The 13606-nt window shown below is 48.3% G+C and overlaps 1 protein-coding gene across 1 annotated transcript in view; it reads left to right on the top strand.

Annotated features, from left to right (window-relative positions):
- DDX31 (DEAD-box helicase 31) overlaps positions 1 to 13606 on the top strand; it is a 73669-nt gene that overhangs the window by 44671 nt on the left and 15392 nt on the right. Inside the window, exons 18-19 of the mRNA XM_022578341.3 lie at positions 6244 to 6355; positions 11835 to 12003. Coding sequence (XP_022434049.2) covers positions 6244 to 6355; positions 11835 to 12003 — 281 coding nt within the window. The remainder of the gene's footprint in view (positions 1 to 6243; positions 6356 to 11834; positions 12004 to 13606) is intronic.

Here is a 13606-nt window from a genome sequence, read left to right as displayed (position 1 = left end):
AATAGACCGAATTTAAGAGTTTCTTCTGTGCATTAGGACGTGTCTTTATGTGGATCAATATTCTCCCTGAGGCAGGGACTCCCATCTGGCTGACCCCGACTTAAGTTCTGATCCAGAGAGTACCTCCGGAAATGTATCTAAGAAAAGGGGAGGAAATGATAATCAGGTGTCCGTTACCGCAGCTTGTGTTCCAGACAGGACTGTGCTAAGCTCTTTACACGCTTGGTCCCGTTCCATCCTCTCAGCAGCCCTATGAGGCAGATGTTACTGTCCCACTTTATAGATGAGGAAACCGAGGCTTAGAGAGCTGAAGGAACATTCACGAGGGCACAATAATCATTGATTCTCCTGGTGTGAAAGCAGGCCATCTAACTTCAAAGCACCTGTGCTTCACCATGTACCAATAAGCCTCTGTTAGTATCAGTTAAGCCAAGAAATTGGAACTAAAGTGCTTGTTAAATTGGGTAACGTTAGCCATTTTCATAAAGGTGAAATTTGGTCAGTAAATGGTACCACAGCAAAGATCCCCATGAGCAAGAAAGTGATTAAGGACTCAATTGATCAACACGTTATTTTAAGTGATACTTCATTATAGAACAACCAGGACACACGAGACTTTGGACCATCCCATATTATCGATAGTCTGTTGTCAAGGGAACTGACCAGAAGTGAGACACTCATTGGTCTTGGTACACTCCTCTGTTCTTTGGAAACTACTGCAAATTCTAGTTGGCGGGGGGGGGGGGGGGAGCGGGTGGAAAGGTGGGGTGGGGAGCAGTTGTTTTCTGGGTTTTTTGTTTTTGCTTTTTGGGTTTTTTGTTTTTCAAATGTTCCCACAGCTATTTAATTATAGCCCCGGGACAGCTACGTGGGATAAGCAGGGGTACCTGGGGAGCTGTCTGAGGCGGCATGTAGCAGCAGAGTGGTCAGGAGCATGGCCTTAGGGCCCAGTTCCCCATCTCACCAGCTGTGTGGCTTTGGGCCAGTACTGGACCTTCCTAAGGTTCATGAGTACATTTCTTTATGTGTACAACTGAGATAATATTAGTGTTCTCAGAAGGAGATTGGAGGGCTGAGTAGGAAATAACCTGAAAGTCCCAACACAGGTACCAAAGGGTATTCATTATTATTACTATTATTATTATTATTTTGTTACATCAGTTAGTAGCAGATGTGGAATTAAAGTCCAGACTCATTGACATGAAGCCCAGCGCCTTTTTTTTTGCTGTTTCACACTAAGTGGAAAATTGGCATCTGCCTGCTCTCCAGAAATAAGAGCAAGCCACAAAATTACAAAATGAGATGGTAAAGGTTTGAATAATCTAGCCTTACACTGTTTCCAGGACCGGCTTTGGTGTCAGTATTTACGCCCTGAACACAGCCCAGTTCTCTCCCGGGCACCGATGGTCGTGTGCCCCTGCGCGTCTCTGGGGAAGCTGTGGACGGGTGCAGGGCCCCTCCGGCAGGACGCTCCCCCAGAGCAAGAGAACGTTCCCTCTGCTCTTTCGGGGAACAAGCCACAGCCATTCTGTTAACATCCGCCCTTCTGTGGCCTGGCAGCCCCAGTTCCTCTCCTTAAGCCTTTTCTGTGGCCTGAGGCCAGCCTTGAAGACTGGCTGGGGCTTGAGGAGCCATCGTAAGGTTGTGGGTGAGAGCTGGCGCCCAGAGTCGGACAGACTTGGGTTCGAGTCCTTGCTTTATAGCCAGTCGTTCTGCAGCCTTGAGCAGACTATCTCCTCCTCCCCAGCCTCAATTTCCCCATATGTAGAATGAGGACAGCACGAGTACCCATCCTGGAGGGTTGCTGTGAGGTTTAAGTAAAACGAGGCCCAGCATGCTCTGCACACTCTGGGCCATGTGAGTTCACCTCAACCCTGAATTGCTGCTCAGATGGACAGGATATTTTGATATTTTTAAGGTCTGGTGATCTTTGGTTTTAAAAAGAAGATGTGCTAATCAAGGTTGGGCTTTCACTGACACCAAAATAACTGGTTAACTTAGAAAACTCAAGTAATCATGCCAGGTTCTAGATGACACATCCATAAACACCACTTGTTGGACCAAATTTACCTTAAAGTCAGAGGACAAAGAAAAACGAAACTAAATTGACTTCCTTACTAATTATCTCATAGATAAACAGCCTGCAAGAGTATATTTCGTGCGTGCCTCACGTGAACAGTAAAGAGAATAAAGTAAATGCTGGTACAACTTTTAATTCTGGGGCTTTTTTACAGCTTTTTTTTTCTTCTTTTAAAAACTTATTTATTTTTGGCTGCGTTGGGTCTTTGTTGCTGCACACGGGCTTTCTCTAGTTGCGACAAGTGGGGCTACTCTTCGTTGCAGTATGCAGGCTTCTCATTGCGGTGGCTTCTCTTATTGTGGAGCACGGGCTCTAGGCGCGCGGGCTTCAGTAGTTGTGGCACATGGGCTCATTAGTTGTGGCTTGCGGGCTCTAGAGTGCAGGCCCAGTAGTTGTGGCACACGGGCTTAGTTACTCCGCGGCATGTGGGATATACCTGGACCAGGGCTCGAACCTGTGTCCTCTGCATTGGCAGGCGGATTCTTAACCACTGCGCCACCACGGAAGCCCTTAATTCTGTTTTGTTTTTTTTTTTAGTTTTGGCTGCGTTGGGTCTTTGTTGCTGCAGGCGGGCTTTCTCTAGTTGCGGTGAGCAGGGGCTACTCTTCGTTGCGGTGCGCGGGCTTCTCATTGTGGTGGCTTCTCTTGTTGCGGAGCGCAGGCTCTAGGCGCGCGGGCTTCAGTAGTTGTGACACGTGGGCTCAGTAGCTGTGGCTCGCGGGCTCTAGAGTGCAGGCTCAGTAGCTGTGGCGCACGGGCTTAGTTGCTCTGTGGCATGTGGGATCTTCCCGGACCAGGGCTCGAACCCGTGTCCCCTGCCTTGGCAGGCGGGTTCTTAGCCACCGCGCCACCAGAGAAGTCCCTTAATTCTGTTTTAAATACAGTACGTCTTAATTGGTATCCTCAATGTGGGCAGTTCTCTCTGGCACACAGGCCGGCGCCGGACAGATGAATGTGGGCTCAGTAGCTGGGCCTTCTACACACCGAGCCAGGCACCTCATCATAATGCCCGTCTTCACCCAGCTTGGTTGGAGGCCATTGTAAGTGTCCTTTGGCATATACATTTTGGGGCTTCTGTGAACAGAACGCAAGCGGGTGAAGCATCTGTAAAATGTATATTTCATATTTAGGTATATAAAATATATATAGCTACGTCTGGGTGCGCGAATGTTCAGCCACCTACAAAGAGAATAAATTTGATCTTTCAACTTGACTGGGAAGCGCTCAGAAGGTTCTAGGGACCGTGGGGGTAAAACTCAGCTTGGCAATAAAACGATTAAAACAAAATCCTTCCATTTAGTTTAAAAATGCCTCAGAAGTTGGCGATTTCAAGACACATGCTTCAAATAACCACCCCCCGCCACCCCGCCCAACTGCTACCACCTAAAACTGTGTACAACAAAAATAACCCAGCCCAGCTGCTAGACCCATCTGTTGCCTCGTGATAGGCATGAGTTTTCGTCTTCACAGCATAAACACAAACCCAAACATGTTTTTCCTAAAAGTTTTTTTGTGCTGTGAAATACGCCTGCAAGCTCATCCTAACCGAAAGCTCACTGGCATGGTGAGAGGTTCAGATAAGATCACAAGCCCCTAGCCTAGTTTTTGTGGATTGTCTCTCCTCTCCAAGATCAGTGGGGTCTTTACAGAAAAAGGGTATTGAGTGCGTCTAGACCTTTGGAGATGTTATTTTTCTAGACCACCCACAGTCTGCTAGTTGCAAGTTGCTTCATGAAGCAGGACTAAGCCTGCGTCTTTGAGGGCGGGAGAGCACCCCCCTCCCCGGCCCCGGTGCTGCGGGGTGTGCCCTCCGGGCTCTGACCCCCTTTCTCGTTATGGGAGCATTCACCTGTCTGGGGCTGAGCCAGCGCTGCATGACTCTGCTCCCTGTGTCTTCAGTTTAAATTCAGACTGTCCTCCCAAGAAGACAGCTGAAAAATACTCATTCTCAAGAGGGGCAATTTTAAAATAAAGTATTTCTGGAAGTGGCGGGGTAAGACCTTCTTTCTCCTAAGTATATTATGTTTTCTGCCATTAACTTTTTCTTATATTCTACTAAAGTGACCTCATCATTTCAAACATGTGAACCTAGTTTTATCGCGTTTTTTCCTACGTATTTCACTAGTATACGCACTCACATTATATGTATGTGTAATTTTTTTTTTTTTTTCTTTTTGGGGTTGGGAAGAAAAGATACCTCATTTTGAAACCTAAAGGGGGAAATAAGAAAAGCCCTTTGTAATATATTGCCATATTATCACTAAATCCCCTGACAGTTGTGACACAGAAGCAAGTCACCTGTCACTTAAGCTTGAGGTCTCTTTAATTTTCTCCTGGAATTCGCACCAGGCTGTCTTTAATTTGAGGCCTTTATTGGAATTCTGAAACCTCTCTGCCTCCCTGGCTCTCAGATCTATTCTGAGAGCTGTTACAGAATGTATACAATAACCAACAGAGGGATTCGAGAGGGCTGCAGCTCTGTTTATTTAACACTCTAGAGGGATTTTTGTGCTTATTCGGTCCTGGCTGCCCGGCTTTCAATATCGCTTTGACAACCATTCTGCCCTTCTCATTAATTTTAAACAGTTAAAACACAGGAAAAAGAGGAAAAAGTTTTCATTATTAAAGTGCTTTACTTTTTAATAACAGAGGATTCTGTCCGCCAGGGGAAAGGGCATCCTTGCTAATTTCACATTCATATTAAAAAAAAAAAAAAAAAAACCGCAAGGAAGGTGACAGTTTCGCTGCTGAGGTGGCTTAACGAAAAGAGGGCAGCAAAAAAAAAAAAGTTTGCATTTCACATCAGTTAAGAGGGTAAAAAAAAAAAAAAAATCCTTGTTAATGACAACAGCAAATGTCCACTTTCGTAACACAGCTCCTGAGTGACTTTTCTCTTGACATTTGAGTGGATAAAACCCTTAGGGGGACCATGTACCGTGAAATCAGATAGACTGTCATCAACCAAACAGGTAGCAGGAATGATTTGACTAAACTAAAAACATTTTCAGGTTGTGAAGTCTCTATTAACACAGAGACGAATGTCTCTCCGAAGAAGGAGGCTTTTCCTTCTCCTCCCTTTATTCTTTCTGCGGCAGCTTTAAATGTGAAAAAGACCCGGGTGACGGGGTTAGGGTCGGTCAGCCAGACCCAGGGGCTCGCACCCTGTCCTCTACAGGAGTTAAAAGCAGCATGAGCTGGGCCTCACGCTGGTGAGACCCACACTGGGGGGTGAGTGTGGGTAGAGCTTAATTGGCACCATCCAAAGAATCAACATCTTTGGGGAGGCACGCTAGCCAGATCGGGTTCTTTTGGATCTTGGTTTCACGTTCAACAGAAAACATTCGTGTTAAGATGCAGGAAACAAAAGCCACTTGTTTTTAGGGGGATATAAAGAAAGGAAATCTTTTCTCTGGGGTTGCTAAAGGCTGAAAAGAAGAGAAGTTTCTATTTTCCTAATATTTTCCATCTGTAAGGTCTTTGATGCAGACAGATGTGAGTTCTTACAGAGGGACTGTTGGCTGCAACGATCCATGCCATCGTCTTGAACGTGGTTTGCTGGAGCAGCCCACTCCTCAGTGGGTTCCTGGGAACTCAGCACAGAGGTCTGGGCTGAAAGAGTGAATCTGAAACACTCAGAGTCTGAACCTCCTACGAAAGAGGAAGCATATGCTCTACGATCCGAGGACAGACTCACCTGTGGTCAGGTGACTGTGGGATGCTCTTAGACAGGAACGGGCAGGCTTCCACCAATGAGTATAAGGCAGGGGAGGAGACTGAAGGCCTAAGCGGGCCATACAAGACGCCTTTAAAAACTGCTTGTGTCCAGTGGTGTTTTAAAGGCCGGAATTGGACTTGGAAAATTCCAAAGTGTCTCCAGTAGACTTTGATTTTGAACATGAGTCATAAGAGGCCAGGAAGGAAAGTAAATAAGTAAATAAAGAAGAGACGTGATCTGCTCCCTCACCAAGCCACCCACCCTCATCTTCACTTGACTTTAGCATCTTCATCGCTCCCTTTTTTTTCCCTAGTAATATTGAAAGGATTACCCTTGTTGGCCCCTCTGTGGTTACTGTGTGATTTTACTGTTATTAAATCTGTTATAAACTGCTTCATTATTCCTGACTCTGACTGTCTCTCCTTTAATCCTTCCTTCACCCTCCCAGAAACGCCGCTCCGTTGGCCCCCAGGAAATCCGAGAGCGAGCCACGGTCTTGCAGACAGTGTTTGAAGATTACGTGCACTCCAGTGAGAGGACGGTCTCCGGGGCCAAGAAAGGTTGGTCGATTTCTTAGGTGATTGTGGATGGGTAACCCTGCAGGGCATCGTCCCCACCTCCACCCGCACGCCCCCCAGACAGGTTGAGAGGCCAACCAGGCGTCTTTGCTCACCAGCAGAAGCCTTCAATCTCCCTAATTCTGCAGGGTTTGGAAGCAGGCACGGAAGGCTTTAGAGTGATATTAAATGTTAATTTCATCCTTCCCCGTGTTTTGCACAAATGAGGCTTTATCTTGGCTTACGTCAGGACTAGAGCTTTGACCTAGCAACTTGGATCTCAGGGATCCATTTTTCTCTTTCTTAGAAAACCAGACAGAAGAGATATGACATGTCAGTAGGAATAGTTGTAGAGATGGAAATTAGAGATGAAGGCAAGGGCTGGAATCATTAGACCAAAGCAGTTCCTGTTTGAAAGGACAAAGGAAAATGAGAAGAACAGTGCTGAGGAAGGGCTGTAGGCCATGAGCCCAGTTCCTGGGAACTTTACAAAAGAGTTAGGTACTAATTTAACATTCAGTGCCTTTATCGGATAAGTTGGCCCCTGAGATCACCAAGCATTAAGGATGCACTCAACAGTTCACTTGGAGTGTGGAGCAGAGCACGGGAGAAGGGAGCTTCGAACAGCTGCGTGTCTTTCATGCTGGAACGTGTGTGTCTCGGCTAGTGACTTACCCCCGTGTTGGGGGATCCAGAGTTCTTTTCGATAGTTACCTGCTATTTTGAGAAGAATGCCAGGCTGGCTTACCAATAGATAAACACTATAGAATCCTTTCTTCTTTTTATGAATTGAATCTTTAAAAAAAAAAAACGAAACAACGTTCCTTTAACGAATATTTATTGAACTGGGCGCCGTTCCAGGTGCTTGGGATACACCAGGGATCAGAACAGACAAAAATTGTCACCTTTAGAACATTCTAGTGGGGGAGCAGAAGATGAACGTAATAAACACAGTAAGTAAATTCCATATAAATTAGAGAGTCTAGGGAGAGGTGATGAGAACGATGGAGAGAACAGAGCACGTGAGGGAGATGAAGGGGTGAGGGCAGAGTGAGCCCTGTCCTGAAGGCCGATGCTTGAGCAGAAACCTCACGAGGGGCCGCGCCATGGCTCCGACAGAGGGCGTCCAGGCAGGTTGGGCCGTGGGGGTCAGAGTGCACGGGAACTCCTGGACAGCAGTGTGGCTGGAAGGAGGGGAGGGGTGGCAGAGGAAGGGCCCACTGGAGGCCATCCAGGGGACCCGGTTACCGCGAGTGGAAGGGGAACCATTGGAGGGCTTGGGGCAGAGATGTGGTCTGACAGGTCTGAAAAGGTCACTTGCTGCTGAGTGAGAACAAACTCTGTGGGCACGGGTGAAGGCTGGGAGACTGGCTACCGGGCAGTTACGGTCATCTGGAAATAGATGACAGAACTAAGTTAGCAAGTATTTGCAAGTGCCTGTTACATACCTTAGCACGTCATAAAGGCAGTCCTTAGTTAGGCAGTCCTTAATCAGAACCACCCGAGATGAGAGATGACGTCCCAGTAATTGCCCCATAACTGCTGATAAATAATCAGTGCGTATTCCAGTCTGGTTTCTGATAATACCCTGTCCTAGCGTTTCCCTAAAGTGAATTCAGCAACTCCTAAGGCTCCTCCTGAGAACCTGCCTTTAAAGATGTACTGGAACATTCTGTCGGGAGGAATAGAATGTTTGTCTCAGTGGAACTTTAGAGTTCGGTCATTTGTTGAAAGTCAGGCAACGTCAGCTTTCCGTACGATGCACAGTCAAGTGTTTGCAGCAGGATTTCAGGGCTAATAGCAGAGTGGCAGTGAAGGGGAACAACACCATCGTTATGACGTCAGTGTCAGAGGTCATCTGGGTATTCTAGCGAGCCTGCAACGATTTCAGTGTGACTGGGTCCTCAGAGTAAAACTTACAGCCAATAGTCCTTAGAGAATGCGGCTTTGTGTTTTCTCTCGTTATCGTTACCATTGAACTTTATACCAAGAAACAGAGTTACTTGCCTTCTTCTTAAAGGATGTTGGAGTGGGGCCAGTCCCCAATGTTTATGTACCAAGGAGGAAATAAATGTATCGTCCTTTAAGGAAACTGCCCGTAGAAGATCTCGGTTACCCCACAGCAGACATTAGGTTCTCCCCTATTCTTCTCTCTCCTCTTACTTAGGATTGAGTTCTGGAGGTTTGGGGGGAATAGACACGTAACTGCCACACCCCAGGAGTTGATACTGTCTTTTGCATTTCAGTCTGCATATGCAAATCCCCCACTACTGACTTGCTTCCCTTTTATGCCATTTCAGAACCCACCTCATGAATAATTAACAAAGCAGCTGGGTTTTGCCTTCACGGCAGAAACCTAGTTGGAAACTGGGCCAAGTATGCATTTGTTTTCCTTTTGCATTTTCTGACCCAGTCGTTGCTAATGACCTGAACTTTATCGTGGTCAGTTTCCAGAAGCGGTTACCCCTTTCTCCCCTCATGTCTTGCATCTTGTAGCTAGAGCTTCAGGTGGTAAAAACTGTGGTAACCTAAGTTTGAACTCCAGGGTCCTGAACGAAAATTTCAGAAAGCGGAGTCCTTTACCTGCACAGCGCCACTTCCCCTGCGGTTCGAGCCGCTCTTCCCTGAAGAGCAGGGGCTGCACGTGTAGGGGTTGTGCCTGGCTCTGAAGGGATGCTTCTGGAGGTCAAGAAAATGCAAACTACTGAAATCATCCCTCTCCCCTCAGTGTGATCGGAGGGAGGTTGGCTCCTTGGCCGGATGCTTTGTCTTTAGGAGAATTAGAGGGGCAGGCAAGCAGCCTCCTTTCGCCCTTTCTTTGGGTGGTCGTCACTGTTGATGTGCCGGGTAGGAACATGCAACGCGCCTTCTCTGTACAGACGCGTGCTCTTCTCGGGCAGGGGTGGGGTCGGGAGGGGCGAGGATGAGCTGCACCTTCCAGGCTGCGGTTCTGCTCCTTTCTGCCTCCTTGCCCCAAAGCCTCATCTGCACGATGCCGCTGCTCCTGGTCAGATGTCCGAGAGTGCATTTGGTTTTATTGCTCAAAAGGACAAAATGTCCTTGGAAGGTATTTTGAAATCGATTTCCCTTAATTCTGTCATCCTCTGGCTCTGAAATGGGACTTGGTGGCGTGCCACTGCCTGCTCTGATTGGCTAGAGCATCATCCGTCTTCCCAAATAAACGTCTCCTTTCAGGACTTCTCGCCTTCCCGCTCGCCTCGGGCCCACAGCCCTCTTCCTTCCACACGTTCCTGGTGCTGCCAGCAGGGCCACTTCCTGCCCCTTGGAAGGTCCTACAGACAGCTGCGCTCCATCTGAGGTTCCTGCTTCTCTGAATTAGCCAAACCTGGGAGTGTGTGCATGTATGCGAGGACGACCAACTGTCGCTGTCCCCAGCGAGACAGGAGCCTTGAGGACGAGGAGGCTTAGTGCAAACAGGCAGTGAGAGGTGCTGCCTGACCAGTTGTCGAGGGAGAGAACCCTTCTGCCATTTCTTGGCAAACTCACTATCCCCGTAAAGCTGCTCGTTGAGCACCTAGCTCTCGCAGGACAGAGGCTCTCCAGCCTCAGCTCTCAGGATTGGTGCAGAGAAGAGGAATCCTCTCTGATCTGCCAGTCTGCTCAAGCACAAGAGTGAGGTGCGTGAGAAGGCCTGGGCCAGTATCGGGGTAGATGAGGCTTCAGAGGTGCAGACTCTTTGCTTTGGCGTGGCGTGGTTCCAGTCTGCTCTTTCTGTCTAGAGTAAACGTTGGGGGTTGGGAAAGAGAGGGAGGTGGAGAAGAGGCTGGCGTCTCCAGGGTCATGATAGTTGTAGAGCTTTCGCCTCTGAGGACTCGAATATGTGTCAGAACTCTCCAAACAGCACGGGCCATTTGAAATGTTAAAGATTTTCCTTGAAAAACCTCGTCCCCAGTTATTAAAAAGGGGAGTAAGCACAGATTTAAGCGAGGGGTACAGTGGGGTTGCCTTGGTTATTATTTCTCATCGATTGGGAAAAGGAGTTCACTTTGCTCGGTAAATAGAGCTTTGATGGGTTCCCAGGATCCTTCCAGGAGCTGATCTGCTAAAATGACACTTTTTATTACTGTTCATAAACGCCAGTCTCCAGGTGCTGCTGGGATATTACGTTTAAGCTGTGGGCAAACTTGCCAGTCCAGTGGCTCAACAGGCCAGGGCGAGAGAGGCTGGTGTTTAGTGCCTGCTTCCATCAGAAGCAGTGCAGGGCGGGGCTCCGGGGGAAGTAAAGTCAGTGGGGGTGGGGAACAGTCCCAGAGTCCCCCCCCCCCCCTCCTGTTGGAGTGAGAACAGGGCAGACACTGGACCCTCACTGTTATCGGGAGACATTTAAGGGGAACAAGGTATAGGAAAATGATTCCTCAAAGGAATGCCCAGGGACTTCCCTGGCGGTCCAGTGGTTAAGACTCTGCGCTTCCAGTGCAGGCGTGCGGGTTCGATCCCTGCTCGTGAACTAAGATCCCATATGCCGCGGCCCAAAAATCAATTAAATAAATAAATATAAAAATAAATTTTTTAAAAAAGGAGTGCCCAGTTAAGGGGTAGCCAGAGTGCCACCCTCCTGGGAACTGCCTCTGACCAGTGCCAGGTTGAGAACAGGGGCCTCTTTCTTAACTTTAAAATAGGACTGAAACTTTCACGATAGACTGTCTGATGAACAGCTCTAAACCGCTGGCAGTCCTCAACAGATGAACTGGTTTGTGGGCTATTTTAGAAATTCAGTAATTTTCTTTCTCTTTACAATTCTGTTTTTGTTTCCTTTTTTTACACATTCTTTGAAAGGGTAAGAAACCCCGTATCGATCGATTCTGGATGCATTAGCACGAATTCGGTTTTAAAATCCCATGAGTATATGGAGAACCGGTGTCAGTGATTCCTCCAGATGGGCAGCTAGAGGTGGCACTCCGGGCAGAGACAGTGTTTACAGTAACGATAATGTATACTAATAATAAACATAAGGGCAATCGTAATAAAGCCTTATGAGCCTTTTAAATTTTGTGACATTTGCATGTATTAACTATTTGAAAAAATAATAATTCAATTAGGGGAAAATTTTCCCAATAGAAAGGTCTGATGATTTCATTTTTCATAAGAAAATGGTATACGTTGATCCTGTCTCAGTTTCTTCACTCATTCTCTCATTCATTCATTTATACAACGGAAACCTGCTGTGCGCCAGGTACTGTGCTAGACCCCAAGACTATAATGAAGAAGAAAATAGGACCCTCCCCTCTAGGTTTATTACAAGCTACACAGTAAAATGTGAAATTTTATTGGGTTTACTCATTGTGGCTGGTAGACTTACTTATTTTTAGAAATGAAGAAAAATACACAAGTATAGCTTTAGGTTGTTGATGTTTGTTGTGCTATCCTGGTTGTGTGTGCATCGTGGCCCGGCAGGGTGAGCTTTAGGCCGGGGCAGCTGAGACCCGTCCTGACCGCCTCCCGCCCTCTCACTGTCTTTCAGCCCTGCAGTCCTTCATCCGGGCCTACGCGACCTACCCCCGGGAGCTGAAGCACATCTTCCACATCCGATCACTCCACCTCGGGCATGTGGCTAAGAGCTTTGGGCTAAGAGATGCCCCTAAAAATCTCAGTGCCTTGGCCACAAAGAAGAAGAAAGCAAACCTGAAAAGGTAAGGTGGGCTGGATTTGTCCTCTGTTCAGATTGGCAGCCATGAGATGGTGTGGGGGGCTGCTGTGCGCCCCCTTGCGTTTTTGTGGTAAATTATCGCCAGTATCTGCCCTTCTCTCAGCATGCATGTGCTTGGAACAGCTGGAAGAATACCTAATCTGAATACTTTTAAGGCACTTGCAGAAATTTGATGATGGGTCCTGACCCAACTCCTGTTGGGTCCAGGGTAGTGGGGATTATTGGAACAGCAGGACTGCCCACGGATAGAGTAACTCTGGGGCTTTTCACACTCGGAGCTCCAGGTGTGCTGTGGTCCACCCTGGAAAGCTTCGGGGACTTGAAGGAGGACGGTGGTGTGTTCCATGAAACTCTGCTGCGGCCGCAGGGCTCCTGCAGGCTGGCTGGGCATGGGGGCCGGGCCTGGGGCTCCCGGCGCCGTGTGCCGCTCTGCTTGGTGCTGGCACGCACCTCCAGCACTGAGCACGTGTAGGGCAAGTGCAGTGGACTCTTCTCCCTCCGCCCCCGCTCCCCCCTCCAAAAAAAAGAACACGTTAGGAACGGTCCAGAGTCGGAGTGAGAAGTGTTGCCCTGCAGGTTGGGCACTGGGCTCCGAGTCCATCTTCACGATTTCAAGAGGTCCTGAGATGATTTCTCTCAACGAAATGCAGCTGTAAAAGGTCTTCTTTCTCTCCTCAAAGACAGGGTATTCATGGGAATTTCCTGGCAGTCCAGTGGTTAGGACTCGGCCCTTTCACTGCCATGGCCCTGGGTTCAGTCCCTGGTCAGGGAACTAAGATCCCGCAAACCACATGGTGGTGCCGCCAAAAAAAACACAACACGCGGTGTTCTTTTAGTACCAGCCCCAGCCCTTTGCGGGAACTAGAGTTTCTTAGATACCAGGAGCTGCTAATTTAATGGGGGATTTGGGGCAGATCGTTGTTTTTTTGTTTTGTTTTGTTTTGTTTTGTTTTTGCGGTACGCGGGCCTCTCACTGTTGTGGCCTCTCCCGTTGCGGAGCACAGGCTCCGGACGCACAGGCTCAGCGGCCATGGCTCACGGGCCCAGCCGCTCTGCGGCATGTGGGATCTTCCCGGACCCGGGCACAAACCCGTGTCCCCTGCATCGGCAGGCGGACTCTCAACCACTGCGCCACCAGGGAAGCCCCAGATCATTGTTTTTGCTTACTAATTACAAATGCCGGTATATCCTTGCCCTGCCACTGAGCACCTGTGGGCAGTACCGCGCTCTCCTACGTGTCCCAGCACAGTGTCTGTCTCGCATGTTCACCAAGAAGAGCCGGTCACGTCGTCAGCCTCATCAGGGCCCAGGTTCTCTGGTTGAAATGACAGAGGGAGAAGCCCGCCCAGTGCAGGGCGATGGCTGTTGGAGTTAGGGGGCTTGGCCTTCGGTTCCAGCTCCAGCCTGACGTGAGCTTGTGAGCTTTGGACCGTTGTCTTTGTTTAATTTCTCAGAGCCTCATTTTCTTCAGCTACAAAAGGGAAAAGGAAATCCACGTTTTTAGCCACTTCACAAGAATCAGAATTAGGTGATACATGTGACTGTGCCTTTTGAACCATGAAGGGCCATCCGGATGAAACACCTTA

This window comes from Delphinapterus leucas, chromosome 6, assembly GCF_059928025.1.
Source record: "Delphinapterus leucas isolate spDelLeu-1000000601 "Yukka" chromosome 6, BTC_Dleu_Yukka2, whole genome shotgun sequence".
Taxonomy (NCBI): domain Eukaryota; kingdom Metazoa; phylum Chordata; class Mammalia; order Artiodactyla; family Monodontidae; genus Delphinapterus; species Delphinapterus leucas.
Note: the sequence above shows the minus strand (reverse complement) of the source record. Positions and strands in the feature narration are given on the sequence as shown.